This window comes from Anopheles coluzzii, chromosome 2 (genome assembly GCF_943734685.1).
Source record: "Anopheles coluzzii chromosome 2, AcolN3, whole genome shotgun sequence".
Classification (NCBI taxonomy): Eukaryota; Metazoa; Arthropoda; class Insecta; order Diptera; family Culicidae; genus Anopheles; species Anopheles coluzzii.
In genome coordinates, this window is record NC_064670.1 from 32826636 (window position 1) to 32845165 (window position 18530).

General features: G+C 51.7%; 1 protein-coding gene across 2 annotated transcripts; it reads right to left on the bottom strand.

Moving 5' to 3' along the window:
• Positions 1-68: 68 nt before the first annotated feature.
• On the bottom strand, positions 69-18267 carry LOC120952791 (neural/ectodermal development factor IMP-L2). Of its 2 annotated transcripts, none has more exons than XM_040372306.2 (3): positions 17801-18267; positions 1986-2343; positions 69-1909 (listed from the first exon to the last, which is right to left on the bottom strand). In XM_040372306.2, exons 2-3 carry the CDS (start codon positions 2337-2339, stop codon positions 1364-1366), a joined length of 900 nt encoding a protein of 299 aa, XP_040228240.2. In that variant the 5' UTR covers positions 2340-2343; positions 17801-18267; the 3' UTR covers positions 69-1363. The 2 variants fall into 2 exon arrangements, with proteins under 2 accessions (XP_040228240.2, XP_040228239.2); XM_040372305.2 differs by lacking the exon at positions 17801-18267 and adding an exon at positions 4162-6533.
• Between the last annotated feature and the right edge of the window lie 263 nt (positions 18268-18530).

The following is an 18530-nucleotide window of genomic DNA, read 5'->3' on the forward strand; positions in this document are numbered from 1 at the left end:
TTGATCCATTTACAATTCTTTGCACACAAACAACGGTTCCAACGTTCCTGTTGCTGCATCCGCGTTTTTGCACCGCACCGAGTAAAGGGAACACACATTTACGTGCACTCTTCGTGGGGCGGTCAGGGAGTGTTGGTGACGGTGTCCCTGAAACCGTCGTTGCCCTCGTGTGGGGGGTTGCGGGTTTTTTACCACTCAAGCACGAAGCAAACAAGCCACCCGCAAAACAACGTGCTGCACTTTGTACCGTGGTTCCTGTGTGCCACCAAATAGCTAGCTAGGGGCCCTATCTCCTAAGTGGTAATTGTAGTCACGGTAGCCTACCCGGCCCGTGCGTACGTTTTATCTGTGTATGTGTGTGTGTGTGTGTGTGCGTATGGGTGTGTATGTATGTGTGCATGTGTACGCATATCAACATGTAACAGCGATTGACATGAAGACGGAAAAGGTATTTCTATATGTACATAGTTGGTGGTGGTGGTTGGTTGATTTCTGGTATTTGCAACGTGTGTCTATTCCGTCTACCCTCCCGGTTCCCAAAAAAACTGATCACCAATGGCAGTCGTGGCACAGAGGGTGACGATGGCATGCCTTCCAGATTTGGGGAAGGGAGGGGAGTACCTATTTCAACTCGGTATCGCCACTAAAAGCCTATAGATAGAGAGCATTCGTGCTGCAGAGTTTGTGATTTACATGTTCTCTTGGTGTACATGCACACACACATACACACACGCCTACAAAGACACACACACAAACACACACTTTGAATATGTTCTCGTTACATCAAATAGGAGGTATATGTTAAATAAGTTAAAGTTAGTGAATGCATCCTGGATGCGCTGGAAGCAAGGGATGGTGGAAGAACCATTGGAGATGTACATTCCTCCCTTCTCCCACCATCACCCCCTTCCTTCCCATGCGCATTTCTGGTGCGTTAAGTTGGTGTGCTGTCTAACATTGATTGGTTGGTTGGTTTAGTATAAGCTAATGCGCTGCTCCACCCCACTCTCTCTCTCTCTCTCTCTATCTTCTCCGCTGGTTTGGATTCTAATAGTGCACAAACAACTTTAAATAAGTTAAGTATATGGCATAAGTTTGTTTTTTGTTCCTTTGCTTTGTTGCAGCTATTCTGCAAATACCGTACGCATCCGTTTGTTTTTTTTTTGCTTTTTCTTCTGTTTTTTTCTTTTCATTCCATTATTCTAGCCTCTCTCTCCTACCCTTCCTTCTCAGCTTGTATTTTGTAAGTTTCCATCCATGTGTCCGTTACATCCGGGTACGGGAGCCGCATGGAAGATTGTTCCGGGTTTTCCCTGGGGGTCGTGGAGGGGTGTATGTGTGTGTGTGTTTGGTAGGCTGCACCTTAGTTGGGCCGTATCGGGTACACGAACGTTTCCGACTCATCCTTCGCCAGCACGTTCTTCGCGACGCACGTGTACGAGCCCATGTCGGCCCACCGCAGCCCGGTAATGATCAGCTCGCCGGTCGGGAGCGTGCGGAACCGCGCATCCTGCAGGCTGCCCACCACATTGCCCTCCTCGTTCAGCCAGGTAATCTCGGGCAGCGGCCGGCCGACCGCCTTGCACGGCAGCACCACGGTCGAGCCCATGTTCTCGAACAGCGTCTTGTAGTGGAGCGTGATGCGGGCGCCCTTCAGATTTTTGAACATCGTGTCGACGGCCGCAACCGGGCGCAGCAGCGGCACATCGGAGTAGTTGCCGAGATGCGCCACACTGTCCACGTGGTACACGACGGTGGACGAGCTGACCTCCTGCCCGGCCGCCCGCCCAATGCAGGTGAAGGTGGTCTGGGAGGCGCGGGACGCCCGGTCAATCACCAGCCGCGTTACGACGCGCGCCACCGACGTCGGCGTATCCTCCGAGATGACGTTCACGCTGATATCTTCCCACTGTAGTGAAGAGAGAGAGAGAGATAGAAGGTTAGTTAAGGGAGAGTTGCGGCACGATCGATGCTTTGCTACTTACATCAGCTGTCTGTCCGCTACCGTGCACCCACTGGACGGTGGGCGTCGGCGAGCCCATTATTTCGCACTCCAGCTCGACGGTGGTGCCACGGATTTGGGCGACGCGGGCCGGCGGTGCGGCGGTAATTTTCACAAACGTCGGTCTTATCGCACGGCCCCCGTCTCCTCCGCGCACACTGCCCTCGGCCGACGAAACCACCGTGCCGGAGGAGGAGGAGGACGACGACGAGGCGGACGCGGACGCACCGAGGGCTGTGTCCGGGTCCAGGACGACGGCCCGCCCGCTACCGGGGGTAACGAGCAGCGCCGGCAGCAGGCACACGGCCAGCATCAGCAAATGCTTCACGTTCATCATGGCGCTGCAAGGAAAAACAAGCCGAGAGAGAGAGAGAGAGAGAGAGAGAGAGAGAGAGAGAGAGAGAGAGAAGGAAACACAATTAAAATCAGCTGTTGTAGAAAGACAGGTCAGTCTGTCAGCGAAAGCGAGAGATCATCAGAGCCCCGTCAGGTGTACTCATTGTGTGCATGTGTGTGTGTGTGCTCGGTAGTTGCTCTTGCTTGTATCAGCCGTGAGCGGCGGCCGCGTGCTCTATCGCCATTTAGTGAACACACGGTGCGAGAGAAAAACGTCGCGGCGCGTGCACACCGGCCCGAAGAGCATAGAGCCGGCGCTATAAAAAAAAGGGGTGAACGAAGGGCCCCGAACAGAGCGGTGTTCATCGGGCATGAGAAATTACGATCGGAATTGCATCAGACACGGGTCGCGCTTTGTGTCAGCGAGTTTTCGACCATGAACAAGGCGCGCGAAATCCGACTGGCCAGGTGGTGGCAGTGAGCCGTGCCGTATGTTTTTTTTTTTTTGTTTTTTCGCAATGCTTTTTAACACAGCCCCGTGGTGGGGGAATAGACCCAGTTTTGACCGCGCTGTGTCACGTACTGTTGTGAATGAGCACGATGATGATGATGATGATTGTACACGATAAGGCACAAGGAAAGGATATGTGGCATGCATCATTTGCAACCAGTGTAAATCGGTACAAGAACAACCACAGACCCATTCATCGGCTAACATTTAATTCATTCTTTTTTTTTTTCATTTCAGTCGATCGTCTAGCACAACCACACATACACACGGCGCGATCAGAGAAGGCGTTTTTTTGGGGTTTTTATTTTTAAACACCATGCCATGACACGCTACTAACAGCGGAAGTGTGACGCGTAGGAAACAACGCTTACACAGAGCAACCGCGCTTCCGTTCTATCATCGAGAGTGAGCGCACACACACACAGACACACGGTGAAAGATTTCGCCGTGATGATGACGTACCCGAGCGCGTATCAAAGTGTCCCGCTTATCATCATCGCGCGCGCAGTTTGGCGCCAAACGTGCGTGCGTGCGTGCTTGCGTGTATGTGTGGTGCGTATGTGATCAATCAAATCCATGCTCGAGTGACATCATTTAGCGGAGCAGTTGAAGAGAGAGAGAGAGATAGTGAGATACGACCGATCGTGTCTATGCGTGTCGCAGCATGTTCGCACAATCCGACCGATAACGGAAATTGACCGCCTTCTCGCGTGCGGCGTTTGCCAGTGAAAGCCAGTGCTGAAACAGTTCAATGAATGGAACGGAGAGGGGGGATTTAAATCGAAAAACGAGAGGACGGGACCGACCACATGGTTCACCGGTTTAAAGTGTCTAAATTTACTATGATGAACTCAACCCACAACAGCAGCAACAGCAAGGGCAGCAAACGAAAAGAAGAAGCTCACCTCTCTCTCTCTCTCTCTCTCTCTCTACTGCCACCGTGTTGCGTTGGTAGTGGGAAAGGACCGCAGTTTGTTGTACCGTGCCCAGGGAGGTGCGGGGGGGGGGGGGGCACAAGCCAAATTCCAAAGGTTAAATGGCAAACCGCGAACACGTTTGGCTTGAACCCCCACCGCAACCCCCAAACGCCACGACCGCTGGCGACCCAAATATTCTTTTTACGACGCTGTCGTGTCGTGTGGTAGGAGAGTGGACACGTTCCTTTTTTTATTTCTACTACTTTTTCGATTGTCGATTGTCTGCGCCGGCCTCCGCCGGAAAGCAGCATGTTTTAAGGCCAGCCGGCCGGCCATTTCGCTCCATGCAATCGCTTGGCGCAACAGAAAGAAGGGAGGGGGTGAAAAATACTTACTTTCTAACGTGCCTTTCGGGGCTGAAGGGGGATGCTTTTCCGCAAATCTTTGCAACCGGGAAACTTTGCTCACACACAAACACACACAGACACTAACAGACTGGAAGCAAGCCGTTGGCTGGGGTTGTGTTTCTTTGTTTCAAACGCTGGCGTGACGGTTGGCGGTTGGCGGTTGGCGGTTGGTGGCGGCGGTGGTGCGCCTGGTACTGCCTCGATGAGAAAATTGCGCACACACCAATACGAATCCCGCAAGTGTCCAATCGAATTTTCCTCCCGCTTGCTGCGATGCTTCCTCGTGCTGGAAGAGTCCGTCTGTTTCACACACAAATGTCTCTCTCTCTCTCTTTCGCTCTTTGTCGCGCTCCGTTCGTAGCTCGCTTCTTTCTTCTTTTGCTAGCTTTTCCAAGTAGCTTGCACGCGGTACAAACTTCTGCCGCTTCCTTGTCTTACTTCAAGCGCGGGAGCTCCACCACCGGGAGGGTCGTTAGGGTCGTTCGCTGTCTTGTGCGCCCTTTTGCGCCTTTCTCGCGGGCGGGCTTGATGATGAAGCAACTTCCTGCAGAAAGGGGGGTGGTGGGGTGGTATGCTAGACCGTTCAAGCCTTCGCCTTCAGCGCCGGTTTGGGTTTTCGGCTGCCGACGTCCCGGTCGTCGGTCAGGCGGTGTTTTCGAAGTAGCCTTCTTCTGCGGGACGAGCGTAAGTCAACCTACGCTCTAATTGCTTCTGCGACGGGAGGGGAGCGGGGTGCTTTCCCTTCGACACACACACACACACACCGGTGATCTCGATCGTACCGTTCCGCACACACAATTGATCTTTCCTTCGGTCCAGACGCGTGCTCCTGTGTCCCTCCGTCCGCCCTTTCTGCTCGAAACTATCTCGCTCTTTCGCTTTCTTGATCGCTCTTTTGTCTCCCTCTCTTTCTCACTCTCTGCCTCTCTCTCTCTCTCGTTCTTGCTGGTTCGTGCGGGTTGGACTCTCTGTCTCTCGCTCTCTCGCTCTCTCGCTCAAGCACACGCTCTGTTCGCTGCTCGCTATGCCGCCTGTTTCGCTAGCATAGACGAAAAATCTATTCTCCGTCACCGTTGGTACAGCGGTCACAATCACCCAGGCCAGGCAATCCGCGACACGCGCACACGAAAAACTCAAAAATCAAACCTTTTTTTTGTATATTGCCAACACACACACTCACACCAGCGTCCGGTGCGCGCCGCGTGTTATGTAATGTTTGAGTTTGTGAGATGTTTTATCAGCACATTTAGCAACATTAACTCGGAAAGGTTCACCTTTTCGCCGAACCCCAACATAGGGACGCTGCGTAGCTGCGTAGCTGCCGGCGGAGCCGTCGTGCCTAGAACAACCGCGGCGGGGAACTGCAGCGGGGCTGGTTTCCTTTGCTTTTTTGTTGTTGCTTTTGGCGGATTTGTTCGGTGGCCTACTGGCACTGCACTGGCCCACACTGCTGATCTCACTCGAAACGAATCACGCACACACACACTCAATTACGCCTTTGTATGATGGGTACCAGCAGGTTCCAGATGAAGCTGCACGATGATGTCCCTTTTTTTAATTCGGTTGTATGATCGGTACACTAACACCACGCTACTGTCGCTCCACAACCGTCGATGATATTGCTGCTAATAATAATGGCCGTACTACTACGGGTCGTTACCGCCAGCTTGCGGATGCTGCTTTCACACTGATGCTTGGACGACGATGATAGACGAATTGCACCAAGGGTGGACATTAAACGCGCTGTATGTGTGCCGTGGGTGCCGTCGTCCGTTGATTCGTGCTCAACAATCAAACGCTCCACACACTAGCACAGTAGTAGGCATCGATTTGATACGTGTGGAAGCTGCTGCTGCTGCTGTTGCTGCTACTGGTAACGTGACGTCAACGGGGCGCCGCTACTCGTCGATGGCTACTGCGGAGGATCGCACGGCAGATTACACCGTGACTGTGACTGTGTCCAGCGAGAGAGAGAGAAGGAGGGCTCAACACTACGCAACACTGCGATTGTAAGCCACCGGATCGAACAGGATCGCTCGTCGTGCCAGAGCAAAGGCGGGCTAAGGCTTTTTGCTTTCGCTAAGTCACCGTCGACACACACACACACACGCGCGCGCGCGGGCTCGCTCGATCGCTATTGTTTTGTCTAGCGCTCCTAACGCCAGCTAGTAATGGTCCTGCCCTGCTTGCTCTCGTTGCCTCCTGAATATCGTGTAACGTGTAACGCGAACGCGGTACGAAGCTACAACACGGACACACACACTTGGTGGAAGAAAAACGATTGACACCGTCGCGGGTGGGGGGGAATGGATGGCAAACACTACCGTCGACACTCGGGCTACGAATGAATGGCCGACGGTGCCGGTGGCTCGAATTTATAATCTCTCGCTCACCCGTGGCGGGGGCGCGCGCGCGCGCACCGTCCCGTGGTTCATTTTGCGTTCATTCTCTGTGCCCGTGTCTCTACGGCCACACTCGCCTGTCTCTATTCTCTCCGGCCGCACCGCTCTCTCGCTCTCGTGTGTCCTCGTAGCACACGAGACAAGCGGGTGTCCCGAACCGGTGGCCGGTGGTGGAAGGTGACGGCGGCGGCGGCGGCGGCGGCAAACGCATTCCTTCTTCCGTTTTGTTAAAACGTGTCCCCAGCACACACGGTTTGTGTGTCGCGCGCTTACTCCGACAGATTATTAGCTTTACCCTCCCAGCGGAGCAGTGGCCGATGCGATACTTTTACTTGTTTTACTTGGGAGGGCGAGAGACGAAAGAGGGCTTCTGCAGGCACCGAAGAAACACGCCAGCCGGAAAACTGTATCGATGGTGGATCGGGCCGGTTGGCCAGCGTGGCAATGGCGGCAATCGCAGTCATGATCAGAAGCCATTAGCACCGTTTCGTTCGCCGTTCGTTACATAAAATTGCCCCAACCACACATCCGAACTAATTGGGGGTTGGAAGGGAAGGAATGCTTACAGCCCTCTCCTCCCCCTCCCGTTCGACACGGTCAACCCCCTGCATCACCTCCCTCGCTTTGCATTTGAATCCGATGATCTTTGAATCGTGTAACCCCCCTCCCCCTCCCCCCCTTCCTTCTTTTCGTCCGTCGCCGGGTTGGGTTCGTGCCTTCGATCGTTCGATCGTACGATGCCGTCGTTCGTGCCCTTCCCAACACCTCCCCGAGTTAGTCACAGTCCGGCAGTCCATGGTGGTGGTGGTGGGATTGTTTCCTTCTCGCCAGACCTCCAATCGGGATCACGTTTGCACCAGCGTTCTTAGGGGCTCGGCAACTCCAGCGCAAATTTACCCCCGCGCTGAGCAACCTGTGAGCTCTAATTAGAATCTTTTTTTGTTCACTTTTTCCAATTGTTCCCATTCGAGGCGTTAGTGAGAATTGCTCACCGTCCCAGTGACGCGTTGCTCCAGCAAGGGCCTTTTTTTTTGCTGCTGCCCCTTCTTCCGAAGCCGAGCTCGAGTCGCTGTCGCACGGTGTTTGCCACACTTGCAGCGCAGGGATTAGGCGACCCTCTTTTTTCCCATCCCCAGCTCCAGTTGCTGGGATGATAAACCCGGCCTGATGGGCCATAAACTTACTCGGGACAAAAGGGGGGGGAAGAGGAGAGGGGCGTTATGTGCATGCGGCGGAAATATTGCACCGGAATCACAACCTTCCCGTGTTCCCGAGAGAGGTACTAGAGAGCAATGAGTTGCATCACCCGCGCTCTGCATGCTGTGGGATGGGAATACTTGGCGGATGTGTGTGTGTGTGTGTGTGTGTGTCTGGGCAGAATGTGACTTTCACGTGATACGCCACGCGATGGGCGAGCCTGGCCGAACATGAGGAAGGTTGCTGTGCCGTCCGTTGCCAGCGAACGCTCGAGGGCACACTTGATTCCGGGCGAAACAAGGGGAGAAAACACTACTCCCCCCCACCCGCTGTCATCTATACACGATGTGACAGTTTTCGTCAACTGTCAGTAAAAAGGCGGAGGGGGGCGGGGGGGGAAGAGGGAAGGAAGCTAAAACCGGGCTATAAATAAACGGTTAAGTTTAGTTTTCTTCCCGGAAAACCTTGAGGCGCGCGCTACCTGCTGATGGCGAGCACGGTGGACAGCCGAAGCGCCCATTGCCAAATACACAACAATTAACACCCTCCGGCGGTGACAGTCACGATTGTTTCAATGCTTATCAGTGTCACCTCCGCCAAACCCGCTTCCGCTTCCTCCCGCTTTCCAAGGTTTCCAATTTGCTCCACAAACAAACAATCCCAAAAAGAAATAGATACGGCTAACAAAACAGTGCGAATCAATCAGCGCGCGTGAGATACACATTTCGTCGTCCAGCGTGTTTTCGTAAACTTTCCATAGTTCCACGAACACACCAGCACGTGGGGGCGGCGTTGGACCGTAGTCCGGTAATTTTCCGATTGGAATTTATTACGCACCACCACGCGTTCGCGGTACGCGTCACGCTGATAATTAGCGGGCGAATGTATCGTATGTGTCTGTGTCTGTGTGTGTGTGTATTGCAAGTTACACAACGAAGCCAGAACGAACGTTTGAGCAGCGATTGGGGGCTCGACCCAATCGCATGGGGCAGTGTGTGATACACGGTCATTAGCTAGTAGAACGTTGCGCGGTGGCGGCTTAATTAAACGTTTCTCGCACACGTGTGCTTGCTGGTGGGGGATGGATTTACAGTGACTAACAGACTAATCACACCCGGTCGCCCCACATCACAGTGTTCACATGCGAATGCATGCGACCCAAGAGGGGCCGGTCCAAGGTTTCTCCCAAACGGTGTGACTTTTTTCACCGGCGCGGAAAACACTCTGACGGCTTGACATTTTCCCCCCACACAGCCGCTCGACGCAACCGATGGTCAGAATTTCATCATCCATCCGAGCGACTTCCTCGAAAGTCCAACACACACACACACACGTGGTGCAGAGTGCGCTCGCATATCAGCATGAGGTAGAAGGAAAAAAACAACCCAAAACTATCCCACGTACGCCCCGCTAGCCCTTGCCCCCCCCCCCCCTCCAGTGGGGCAAACAGCGCAACAGCGAGGTAAGAAGCAAAAAAGAAATAAATTGTTTAAACATTCCTTCGCTGCCATCGGAGTCGGAGTTCCCGCTGCCCCCGTTGAATGTCAACGCATGGCGTGCCCCTAACGGTAGCACACGGTTGCCGCAAAAAAAAAAACAGACACACACACATACACCTTCGGGAAGAGGCACATCAAAGCATGTGGCATGTGATTACACATACCGGACAGCCCTCACCACCTCGCAGCTCGTGCTGGTCCTTTCCTGCCCATCCCGCAAAGCTAACATTTGCTTTCCGTCACATCGGCGACCGACATCCTGTCCATGCCGGAGTATCCGTCGATGCCTAACTCGCAGCCGGCAGGTAATGTTCGGTGCGCTGCAATCTTAAAAGCTTCCAGCGAATGGCCCACACAGTGTGCTGCACTGGGCGAGGGGAAGCGGAAGAGTGGGATAGATATCTTAATGCTGATATGACAATTTCTCTAACGACGAGCCGTCTTATCACCAGCTGACGCCAGCGGGCTCTTGCGGGCCATTGCGTGTGAGAAACGCCGGTGAGCATGAACCCCGGGCCTCTCCTTTTTACCACCCCGGGTACGTACCGCGTTTTGGGTCGACGCATATCTCGGTCGGCAACCTCCCCAACGCACACACACACGCACACACGTGGGTCAACTGTCGCCACGACCTTCGATGGGCGATGATGCGGGGTTTGCCCACTTGCGACCGATCGATCAATCACCATTAGAAACGAATCACGATTGGAATCACACACTGCCCGCCCGCCCGGTGAGATGCCCCCGTGTGTGTGTGTGTGGGCCCGAGGCAAGCCCTTATCTTTCAAGCCGCTCAAGTGAAGCGATTCGCTGCTACGCTCCAAAACCCTGCCGGAGCACGCGTAATTTGCAACGACATCAAGAAGCGCGTATCGTGTCGTTGTCTTATCGCACATTCGCTGGGCGCGTACGCGTTTGAATGAAGGATTGCTCATTATTGGGGCGTTCGAAAATTCTTACAGGTGTCGATTGTAGGCAATTACGTTGTAGCATTTTGGCCAGTCGCTGCCAGATTTAACTAACTCGACTGATTGAGCTGGAATTTTCAAGACTGAAACCACCCCGTCCAATCATGCCTTACTAATGGGAAACTGTCGGAGATGGCAAATCATCGAACGTTTAGTTTCGATTGGCAGATGGAAATGTCGCATCTTAACTTACTGCACCTTTTTTTCTAGCATATAAATTAAATCGTTTTTACCAAATTTGGTACAATCTTTACGAAAAGTTCAAGCTGAAGCTATCTAAAGGCCGGGCTACATTGACCGTACTCGCAGGTGTAATTTTGATTTTCACTAGCGCATCTGGCGGCGACCAGCGCAAGCTAGATGTCGGTATAATTTATGTGTCAAAATTATTCATACTTGGTGTCTCATCAAGTTTCGAGCAGGCTACTTGTATGCCGTATGAAATGTTTATAAACGTCCATAAATTGCAACAAAATAGGCCGTTAATTGTTGTTGGTGGATAAATCGTCATTCATACAAAGCGCTAGGCAACATTTTTCCCCATCTTCCAACATCTTTCCATCATTGGGTAAAATTATAGCCTCCTGGACCCAAAACACTTTTTGACAGATAAATTATACCAGCCTCTAGCTTCGACCCGCCGCCGCTAGATGGCGTACGCGTTCACAAAAATTACACTCAGGAGTACGATCAATGTAGCCCGGCCTTAAAAACGAAAACGACGAATTGCAAAACTAACGCGTCGATCAAACTATCACTGATTTGCACTGCCAATCATTAAGGCCGGGGGACACTGTCCGTACTCGCTAGTGTAATTTCGATTTTCGCTAGCACATCTGGCGGCGGCTGGTAGAAGCATTTTTCCAAACAACTTGGAGCGGCTGTAGAAAATATGTTATTTTCTATGTTTTTTTTTTTTTTTTTACTTAATTCGGACGAGAAAAGTTTTGTAAAAGGTAGATGCACAAGTCCTGCACGCATTACATCCATTTTCATGAAAAAAACGATGGAAAAACTACTTATTTTTGAGATCCGGCATGACCATTCCCTCGATGACCTAAAAAAGCTTCCACCAGCCGCCGCCAGATGCGCTAGTGAAAATCGAAATTACACTAGCGAGTACGGACAGTCTCCCCCGGCCTTTAGGCGAGAGCATCAACCATTTTCCCATACTCAACCGAAGAGGAACGATAGTTACAGTTGCCTAGATACAACGGTTGCTTTAATTTATTTCAAAACTATCCTGCTCAGTGATGCCTACAATATGGCAAACTATTGAAAATACGTCCACTGAAGCCACCATTTCATTACCTTTTTTTACATTTTGACAATCGCTACGATCGTTTCCGTATTCGATCGAGTTTTGGGCAAGTGGCTGCATTTAGGCCTGTGTCTGTGCTCCATCGTATGCGATTTTATCGCACGTGCTGTCAAACGCTTTTTCGTATAATATTGCGATTAATTGGATGATTTGAATAATATAACTATTATGAAAAATTAATTTGAGATTGTTCCTACAAAACACCACACATTTAGTTTGACAGATAAAATCGGATGCGGCGTCCGACGAAATCAAAAATTTTTGATTCCGTCGTACGACGAAATCGCACGTCCGACGTTATCTGTCACATCCCATATAGAATTTTGACAGGCCTTCCGATAAAATCGCATCCGATGGAGCACAGACACGGGCCTTATGGGTTAAAATGTGTAGGTGCTAACCAGAACCTTCGCGGCTTAGTGTGAAAGACGTAGCGCATCAGCTTCAAAGGGCATGACTGGACGGGGTTCAATTCCCAACTAATGATTACGCGCCGTGACACAACTCCTCTAGGTTTATAATAACCTTGTTTTTATAGGTTAGTTTGCGGTTGATCAAGATCGCCAAGTACACTAGAGTTGTATTTTTCAATTAACTGAATTAGCTGTCTGGTGCAGTGCAAATCCTTATGCCCACGAGAATCAAAACTCTCTCCTCCCTTTCTCCGTTTCTCTCTCAAAATGAGGGGGATTCATTAAGTGAAAAATATGTTAGTCTTAGCCCTGCCCCCCCCTCCCCACGGTGATTGATTTGCATTCAATAACCAATTTACGTTAAATCGTGCGATGCAAAAAGCTTTGCCTTTAATGCAATATTGCTCCCGCGGCCGTGTTGATAAGATAGGGCTCGGGGAGGAGCGCGCGCGATAAGCGTCATTCGGTGGCCGGATGACGACCAAACCTGATGACGGGACGATTTTTCCATCCCGATTACGCCCCAGATCGAGAAGGAAATGGGTGTGGGTGCTTAGCTGTGCAAAAAAAAAAAACAAAAACGCAAACAAACGGCTTAGGAGAAGCTCCCCGAAGATTGATCAGACAGACGTACGTCGGCTTATGTATGACGGCTAGCCGCGAACCACGGTGCGAACCAGGTTCGCTCTGATTTGCGCGAAAGGCTAAGACTTAGCGGAAATGGGTTTTCAGCGGTGAGGTAAAGCTTAAACCACCCTCCGCGCAGCCTTCCGAAAAGACGGCAGTGTGCTGCGGAATTACGCTTGCTAAGCCGAATGGAAACGTGCTGCACAAGGGGCGAATGGAAGAGGAATCATTAATGACCCAGCAACAGTGCCCGATTGGCAACGCGCGAAAAAGCCATTCGCCTCTGTATAATCCCTTCCCTTTGCCCGTGGCCTCACATTACTCCCCACTCACACACACACTCACACATATACACGTCTTTAAAGGGCGATCATCCACACGGGCATGTCCCCCCCCCCCCCCAATCACGACGATGCCGCGCACACCGGTTTTGATTCGATATCTGCCATGCTGTATTAATTTCACACCCGTTGCCTCTCGGGACACACTCACAAGTAAATGTGTGTGTGTATATGTGTGTATGTGCATGTGGCTTAAGCGGAGTGTGATCGCGACCGCGAAAAAAAAGCGGCGACCGCAAAAACCCCAGCCAGCCGCTCAGCTCAGCTGTCGCACGATCGCACTTTGCGCACCAGCCGCACCCGGCCTGCCTGCGTGTACACAACGTGTCCGCACCGGCTGCACCATGCGCTTTGACGCTGCGACTAGTGTTTTAGGAGGGACAGGGGGGGGGGGGGGGGGGGGGGGGTGGAATTAGCGATGGGGAACCCCCGGGTACGGCAGCCGCAGCATCAGCCCCAGACACGATGGAGCCGATCACGTTCGGGCGCTGGTCGGCGATCGGTCGGCGATCGTACGCAAAGACCACCGCGAGCGCGCGCGCGCACACACACACGGTTGACGCAACTCGTGGTGGCCCTTTGTGGCCATACACAGCCGGAGCTTGTGACAGGCCGTTTAGCAGCCGGGCTCTCCTTCCATCTCCTTCTCTCCCCCCACTCCCCCCACCGGGAGTCAGACTGGCTAATGAATGACCGTGCAAGTTTATCGCGCGATCTTTTTGCTGATGTGTGCATGTGGGGCCGTTGCTTCTGCCGTGTCATTTCATTCCTCTGTGCAGGCCGCCGGTCACTTTCGTGATTGGAAGCGTTTCGGAATTGGCACGTCCCCCTCCCCGACCGAACAAGAGAGACAGAGAGTGGGAGTGGGAGTGGGAGAAAGAGTAAGCGAGGATTGTACAAAAGCTCCGCCATCCTCCTTGCCGATCGCGATCGCGCGAGGAAAGAACTGACGTCAATTCTTGTCTCTTTCTCCATTTTCCCTTCCAAAGAGGGGTAGAGGTGAACTGGGGGCGGGGGGGAATATGTTTGACAAATTTATGATTCACGAACACCATTAACGTAATGCTGGCGGCACGACACGCCGGTAGCCAATCTACTGCTGGGGACCAACGAACACGTGCTTTTTTTTATTGCTTTCGAGAGTTGGCTAATGGTCAATTGAGCAAAAAGAAAGAAAAAAAAGAAGCAACCAAGATTGGTGTAGGAAAGTCCACGATATCAGCCATCTACCCGCGCATCTCCAAACGGCCTAGACCGCGTGGCCTCTCCCAGCGGCGTGCGGTCAATGCGATAGGTTAGTTGCGCATAGATAGGTGCGCATCCGCCTCGGTGGAGCAAAATGTTCGTTGCGCGCAACGGCAACACGGACGCAACGTGGCGCGTGAGTGGCCGGCTGCATCGCGTGCTGCAATTCTATTGCACGAAACTGCCGCGGCCAACCCACACACCAATAGGAAGTGTGTGAGTGTGTGTGCATGCGTACACGAGGCAGATACGAAATCAGTTCAAATGAGACAGCAGAACGACTCGCAACGAAGCGTCGCAATCGCAACGAAGCAAACCCCGGCCCGGTTGTATCCTTTTTCCCCTGACCCTCCTTCCCCCCCCCCCCCCCCCGTCGAAAACGGAACGACTACCAAGGTCAAAATAACTATAAAAATGACATATTACACAGCTCACAGCTGTTCGCGCGTTCGCTGTCTGTTGCCCCGCTGTCAGTTATGAGGACGGATGCGTTATTCCATTCGGGTGGGGGGGGTCGGTGGGGGGTGGGGGAGTGGTGTAATAAGGCAAGGGGCGAATCAAAAAAGGTGACCGGGTAAATGAACAGGTCAAGTGACGTGTCCTCTCCCTTGCGCCGGAGCGTGCGCTTCCACTTCCTCGTCAGCCTGTGCCAAACGTGATTCAATGTGATCATCGTCGAATCTTGCACGATCAGTCTTCTTTTTTCCTGATCTTCGATGATCGTACAAGGCAAGAAAAGCACAAAGCATTTGCCTGCAGGCCTGTTGCCCGACTTTAAAAGCGACCGGCCGGGCTGGATAGTGTGCTGTCCGGCGTGTGCCAAACGATGGGCACCGAAAACTAGTTTTACCAACACACCAACATGCAACATTCCTGTCCGCGCGCTCACCTTCGCCGTACCTTTACAGAATGGGCTGGAATTTCCGTTCATAAAACGTTTATCTCGAGCATTTAAAATGAGCACGCGGTGGTGCTACACTAAAAAGGAAGCACCGCGCGATGACTCACGATCGTTAATCGGGGCTCCTCCGCCCGTTTGCTGCTTCCACGTTCCGCACACACAACTAGCCCTGGGGGCAGTGATCCTTTTTCTTCTTTTCCTTTCTGTGAGCTGATACGATGGGCAGCAGAAGCCATAAAATGGCACAGTTTTTTGTTGTTGTATTTTAAATCTTTAAAACCTGGTCCACTTGACGACAAACGCCGTTCGGAATGGTTGGTTGGCTGCATGCAGGGCCGCTTGATCGCGGAACTGTCGCCGCCCGCCCTGCCCTCGTATATTATATGCTCGAAACTGGATTGATCGATGTCATCTCCCCCCGGGGGGTAAGGGGAAGGAAAAAGAACGGCGGGGACTGGGGAAGTACACGGAGTTGCCTCCGTTCTACATGATCACCGTCACGTACGCATGTCAAAGGCCATATAGAAAGGGAAAGTGCCTCGGTACGTGCTGGTAGCCGGTGCCGGTCTAACGAGGGGAAGGAGGGAATGTGGAGGGGAAGGAGGGAATAGAAGAATTATCTCGCCTGTGCCTCTAGTGCGGTAACTTTCCCGCCAGGGGTTTTACATTCCGTGTTCCGTGGTCCGGGCAGGTTGACCACCGATCGGGTGTGGGGCACGATGATGGATGATGGGGATGGGGAAGGAGGGCCTGTATCATGTAATTGGTAAGCTGTAATCGCGGGTTTTCTCGCGCAATCACCCGCCACTGTTGCGCGTCGTGACGTATTGTTGTAGGCGAATAGTGCCGCTTATAGTGTGTGTGTGTGTGGGGGGGCAATTTAATGAATCATTTAATTAGTTGCATTCAAACCGAACCGTTTGTCATTCAAAGTTAAGTGGTAGAATAATCAGAAGCCGCAGATGACTTGTGAGTACGATCAGATCCGATTGTTGCATACCACGTGGGCGATTGTCTGGCCGAGTAAGGGCATGTAAATGTAGAAAAGGATAATTGATTTCACCACCGTTCAATACGGTAGCATAGAAACGGACTATTATGCATGTATTTGATGGGGCTTCAAACACCAGCACGACATTCTAATAGTTTTAAAACAATTATAAAGAAATTACTTGGCAGAAGAATGATAAGTAAATACAGGGGTTCTCAAAGTTGTGGGACAGTTACTCCCAACAGTCATTCTTACCGGGGAAATGAACTTTATTCTATTGGAATTGGTCTTCATGGCACCCGTTTTGGGCAAGCTCACTGGAAATTCCTGTTAGATTTTGGTCAAAAAGGTTGCAATAGAGTCCAATTCCCATCACATTAGATTATTTTCTCGATCTCGAACAATTATGAGAACCCATAACCCTTTTTCATCAACAAAACTGGTAAATTTAGATTATTTTTATTTATTTTAATTTACTCTTTCGTCGCAAAAAAATTGTACAAATTAAAAAAAAAAACACCTCAAACCTACGGTTTGATGATCGTGCTTAGTGTTTTGGTGAATTAGAAAGAAACGATCCGTGCGATAAGGGCCAGTGACGATCGTTGCACTAAAAATAGGCAACCGTGTTTGGCACGATTATTTTGCTTTGGAACGCCAATAGAGCGCTCAGCCAGCAAATCGAGTGCAGCAAATCAAGTAAATACACACAAACCCCACTCCCAACGGCCGCTGTAATGGAGTTGCATGAATGACCTGTACAAGGAACCGTGCGACGAAGCGTCTTTAAGACAGGCAGAAACGTTCAAACATACACACACGGCCACCGTCAACTGATAAGCAGTATCAGCGACAACATCCAGCAGGGCTTTTGTGATTTGCCCCGGCACGTTCTTCCCTGCGAGCGATCACGAGACTAGAAAATGGGCGTTGACATGGGTAGATAATGGAACGTCACGTGAAGCTGGGCAGGCAAGTAACGCTCCCGTAACGCTCAGCGTGAGGAGTCCGGTCCAGGTGCTGATGTGCATTTGTTCAGTGACGTTAACGGCGGTTTGCTACTGCTCGAGATGGATGGCAACACTGATCTAACACGCTCGCTTATCATTAGCCACCAGGGCGCGCTAGCTTTGCACGGGTTAGCGTGCAACGGGTTGGCAACACTGCCGTTGATAGCATATAGTTCTCCTTCTTATGCTGACCCGGGTGTGGCTGATTGCTCGCTGGCGGCATTGCCTTATCGAAAGCCACTTCACGGGGCAGGATTGGAAGCGCCTCAAGGGGAGGGCATTAGTCTTTCCACTGCCTGCATCTTTGCAAATAAGGTGTTGTTTTATAATCGCAACAACAACAGCGGCCACTTCATTTGCTGAGTGGCGTGGGCCAGCTCAAGAAATCTGACCAAAAACGGGTTCCATAATAATCACCTTAGCGATAGGCCACCAAATTGCCCGCAGTTCTTTGTGTTTCGCTGCGAGCGGCAAACTTTCCTAGGATTCAAATCCATCATTCTATCAGGATGTTGCGCGAAGCTCAGAACGCGATAGTTGGTAACATATGGTTGCGCACTAATCAGTGCAAGCGAAACGCTGCTTATTGCTCGTTCCACCTCATCAAACACACACACACGGCAAACGATCGATCATGTTGGGTGTTGGGTGTTATGCTATTAATACTTTTAATTATTTTGCCACCGCTGGCCACACGACGCTCGTCACTTACCTTGGTCGCTGGTTCGGCACTGTTACTCGGAACTACACGGGGTCGTTTTTCCACCGAAACGGTCACACTTTCCGGGGAACTCTCGCGGACGACGGCACGTGCAGCTACTCGGTTGCACCGGAATACAGATTTAAACGCGACCAATACTAATGTGCCCACCGTTGAACGTCGCCACGCAACAGGACGAAATGATTGTTCGGCACTGTGTTTTTCTGTTTTTCCTTCAAAAAATGAAGTTTAAAATTGTTTGCAACCGGCACACACTCGCGTCTCTGAAAACCACACCAAGCTCACTTTGTTCAATGCAAATTCTCTTTTACTTCTCTGCAAACACTGCCCACTACTGCTACTAAAACTCTGTCCTGCACTGTTTCCACCGGTTTCCTTCTGTTCAGCAGGGTTTGCTGGGGGTTTTGGTACGATCAGATCGTTGCGGCTATCGACACACGATTAAACTTCTGCCGGCACTGTAACTTCCTTTTATAATCCTTGATGGAAATTTATACACTATCCGCCGCACACACCACACACACACCCCATCCCTATCCGGGGCATGCCACCCGCTTGCCAAGATTCCCGCGCGCGCATACACCGCACCGCGCCGCACGCAGTCGGGCGAAAAAGAGAAGCAACGGCTGCGAAAAGATGCTGCGCACCACCGCTTGCCAGCGGCCGCCGGTAGGAGCATGGCGGAAAAGTAGTCGAAATGGATGGACCAAACGAATGGTGG